The sequence below is a fragment of the Falco cherrug genome, chromosome W, assembly GCF_023634085.1.
Source record: "Falco cherrug isolate bFalChe1 chromosome W, bFalChe1.pri, whole genome shotgun sequence".
Lineage (NCBI taxonomy): Eukaryota > Metazoa > Chordata > Aves > Falconiformes > Falconidae > Falco > Falco cherrug.
The window spans coordinates 15,879,122-15,882,970 of record NC_073719.1 but is presented as its reverse complement, the minus strand read 5'-3'; the positions used below and the strand labels follow the sequence as shown (position 1 = coordinate 15,882,970).

At 63.6% G+C, this 3,849-nt stretch overlaps 1 protein-coding gene across 1 annotated transcript; it reads right to left on the bottom strand.

The window, feature by feature from the left end:
• Window positions 1-1,356: 1,356 nt before the first annotated feature.
• On the bottom strand, window positions 1,357-3,480 carry LOC129734643 (acrosin-like). Its single transcript, XM_055698278.1, has 4 exons — window positions 3,204-3,480; window positions 2,581-2,864; window positions 2,163-2,302; window positions 1,357-1,704 (listed from the first exon to the last, which is right to left on the bottom strand). Exons 1-4 carry the CDS (start codon window positions 3,380-3,382, stop codon window positions 1,357-1,359), a joined length of 951 nt encoding a protein of 316 aa, XP_055554253.1. The 5' UTR covers window positions 3,383-3,480.
• Window positions 3,481-3,849: the final 369 nt, after the last annotated feature.

Sequence of the window (3,849 nt, the reverse complement as noted above, 5' to 3'; positions counted from 1 at the left end):
GTGTCGGGTGGCCTGAGGATCCTGACCTCTTCTTCCTCAGCCAAAGTGCCACGAGTCCCAGAATCACACAATGGTCGTTGTTGGAGGGAACCTCTGGAGATTATCGAGTCCAACGCCCTGCAAAAGCAGGCTGTGCTAGAGCAGGTTGCACAAAATCATGTGCAGGTGGTGCTGGAATGTTTCCAGGGCCTCTCTGGGCAGCCGGTGCCAGTGATCTTAAGCTGGAGTGCTGTGCAAGGGTCCCTGTGCTGGTGGGGGGCAGTGCCTGGGCTAGCTGCAACATCAAGGCACCGCAAAGGGGCAAGGAGATGATGAGCACAACAAGCCCATGCCACGCTCCCTGCCTCCCCACATGGCAGTGCCTGTGCCCAGGTCCCTGATGGCTGTGGAGGCCACCTGGCACTGGGCACCCTTTCCCCTGGCTACCCGGAGGCTGCCTTAGGCTCTCTCTAGTCCACTCAGGCCCCCTTCTGAGGCCTTCGTTGCACCCCAGACCCCTCTGCAGAGCCTCAAGCCCTCAAAAAGACACCGGACTGGGGGCCCGGTCCCCTAGTCTCGACCATTCCACTCGAGTCCCCGCGGCACCCCTCCATAGGGGTCTGGTATGCCCCAGGCCTCCGGTTGCTCCTCTAGCGTGGCCGCTACTACAGCCAGAAGGCAGCCAGGGAGGGGGGCAACTGCCGAGCAGCAGCAGCAGCAGCCTCTTTGCTCCCACTCAAAGCTCATGGCGCTCCCGGCAGCCACTGCAGCCGTAAGCCTGGGCTTGGAAACATGGTGCAGCTGTGAAAGCAGAGCAGCCTGGGGAAGCCCAGGAACTCCGTGGCGTGAGCAAAGGCCCCAGCTCGTGGATTTCCCCTGAAGCCCAGCTGGCCCTGAGAGGCCACTTTCAAGCTGGCTTGCGCCTCGTACAGAAGCCCACAGGGATGCCAGCAGGAGCCAGCCTAAGGCATTCTCTGCTTCCAACTGCCACCCCCAAGGCCCTGAGCCCTCCTATGACCTGCCTTCCTTCCTTCCACTGTTCCCTCATGCTTCTCTCGGAGCAGGCAGAGCTTCAGCCCTTTGCGGTGACCCTTTGTGCCCGACTTGGCAGCCTGCCTCCTTCGGCAGGTGCCGGCTCTGGAAGTCCTTGCCTCGCACAGGAGACTGCAGTGCACTGGCGCGTGGTTAGCCATGCCAACGGAAACACTTTATTGCAAGAAGGCAGCCTGCTGGGTTCTGCCGTTGCGAGGAGCGTGGGCAGGACAGAGCAGGCCTTTGTCACTGAGGCTGCCTTTCGTCAGCAGGCATTGCCCCAGCAGGAAACGGTCGTTGTGCGCTGCAGCCTGCCCTGGATGCTCCTCATCGTGCTGCTCCAAGCTATTTCGCTCTTAGGTACTGCAGGAGCTCCTGCAGCCGAGTAAAGAAGTCCAGCAGCTTCTGGACTGGAAACGGGCAGGGTGGAAACCGGCTCGATTCTGTTGGCCTTGGCCTTGGCCTTGGCCTCTGAACGGGGGTGTAGGTGAAGACTGGCTGTGGCCTTGCAGTAGTGGTTACTGCTGGGCGCAGGCCCATCTGCGCCAGGATCCAGTCGTAGAAGTGCTGGGTGGAGGTGTAGACTCCGGGCTTCCTTGCTCTCGCACAGCCCGTCCCCCAGCTGGTCACGCCAACAAGCCAGAAGTAGTCGGCGCTCTTGTCTTGGCACACGAGAGGCCCACCGCTGTCCCCCTGCAGCACAGGAGAGAGGACGAAGGGGTTGTTGGGTGGCCACCCTCAGCCCGGTGGCTGGCTCCTTCTCTCTCACGGCACCTGCCAGAGCTGCATTCAGTGGCCAGCCAAGCTCTGTAGAAGCTTGCCTGGCAGGGGGCGGTGGGCCTGTAAGGCAGGGCTCGCTCTCACCGCTCTTCACGGTGGTGGTGAAGGTGTGTCAGACGGCTGGGATGGTGAAGCTGTGGGCTGCCAGGGGCACCGGGCGGGCCTTCTGGGCAGCGTGCCAGGCCTCTGGGACAAGGCGGGCAGGCCCTGGGCAAGGGCTTGCCCATGGGGAGGGGCGGGTAAGGCCCTCAGCGGTGGGGACCCAGCCATGGGAGTGTGAGTGGCCAGCAAAAGGCCGTGATGGCGCACGTTTGGGCGGTTGTGGCGGGGCTGCCTGCGCTGCCAGGGCTTGGCTTGTAGCACGCTCCTACCTGGCAGGTGTCGATGCCGCCCTGCGGATAGCCAGCACAGATGTTGTGGCTGTGGATGGCCCCCCTGTACCAGCCGCTGCTGTTACAGACCCTGGCATCAATGAGGTGGACCTGGGCCTCCTGCAGCGCGTATGCCGATCCTCCAGCTGTGAAGAGCACAGAAAGGAATGAACACCCAGCAGCTCATTGCCAGTTCTCCTCCCCCGTCTGGCTGAAGCCCTCCCCCGGGGCTTGGCTTTGCATGCGGACAGGCGCTGGACCGCTCTTGCCTTTCTGCCTTGCTCTGGGTCAATGGCGCCGGCCCCTCTCTCGAAGAGAGAGGCTTACGCCCCCACAGCCTGACTCTGGCTTTCGCCTCTGCCGTCAGGAAGCGCATCCTGCTTCCCCAAGCTGGCCAAGCTTGCACTGGCGCTGCCACTGCGTTTGGGCCACTCACCTCTTGCTTTCCTGGCACCCCAGCCACTGACGTAGCAGGCTGTCAGCTCTGAGACTCTCAGCGAGGCGTCGGGCACACAGGCAAGCTGTACGTAGCTGTTGCACTGGACAGGCTGGTCCAGTTCCAGCAAGGCAATGTCATTCCTCTGTGTGACGTTCCAGTAGTGCTGGTGAACCAGCAGCCGCCTGACGGCGCGCACCTGAGCCTCAGGGCCCAGCTGAGTCAGCTGGGTAGCACCGAGCACCACGCGCAAGACGGTGATGTGCCTGGAAGGCAGATGGAGAGAGGGCTCAGAGGGAGCGCAGCCACGTGCTGCAGCAGCCCGGCACTTGCCCTGCCTTCTGCTCGACGAGGGAGAGAGGCAAGCAGCGCTAGGGAGGCTGCGACTGCCCTCGCGTGCCTTGGGCTCAAGCAGTGTCGAGCGGGAGGCTGCTGGGAAGCAGTGGCACGAGCCCAGCCTTCTCCTGAGCAGCCTCTCGGCGGGGCTCCGGAGTGCCCAGGCACTGGGCGTGCTGCAGGGCAACGGGACGGCAGTAGCACGTGCTGCTGCGCTCAGGGCACCTGCTAGTGTTGTGGGGCTAGCCCCGACCCCTGGTCCTCCTTACCTGACCTCGATGAAGCAGTGGGCTGCTGTGAGGACCCACTGTGGGCTGATGAGGGAGCCCCCGCAGATGTGCGCCGTGCCTCCTTCCACGAGAGCCTGGATGCTGACGATCCAGGGCCAGGCCCCTGGCTGGGCATCTGTGCCACCCACGACGCGCGACATGCCGTAGTGCAAAGCCATGGGACGAAGCCCGCAGCTCCCTCTGTAACCAGAAACTCCTTACTGTGCTGCTGGATGGCTTGCGCCGTTGCGGCTGAAGGCCAGCCGTCTTCCCTCCCCACAAGGCATGGCCAGACGGGCCGAGGAAACCCGTGGGGCCAAAACCCGCTCCCCTCGCCCCGCTTTCTGCTTCAGCCCGTAGACGAGTTGTGCCGGCAGCCTGGCTGCTGTCAAGGCACTGAGCCTCCCACATGGCTTTCAGGAACCTGGGGGGTGGCCATGGGGGACAAGCAGGCCCCCTCCAGTGAAGCCCACAAGGCTTGCCCAACTCCCTCCCAGAGCCTCGGGCCACTTACCCACAGCTGTCCCGTGTGCCGTGCACAGGACAGCACACGGCCAGCAGGACAACGAGGAGACGCAGAAAACCCATCGCTGCCAGCGACATGTGGCAGCTGCAAGGACGAGGGCTTGTCGCCACCAGTACGGCT

Excerpts from the sequence above, each read along its gene's own strand:
- LOC129734643 (XM_055698278.1), bottom strand. The coding sequence starts at position 3,382 with ATGGCTTTGCACTACGGCATGTCGCGCGTCGTGGGTGGCACAGATGCC. Across the intron at positions 2,865-3,203 it reads CACTGCTTCATCGAGGTCAG|GCACATCACCGTCTTGCGCG; the intron begins GTAAGGAGGACC and ends TCTGCCTTCCAG. Across the intron at positions 1,705-2,162 it reads GCGGCATCGACACCTGCCAG|GGGGACAGCGGTGGGCCTCT; the intron begins GTAGGAGCGTGC and ends CCTGTGCTGCAG.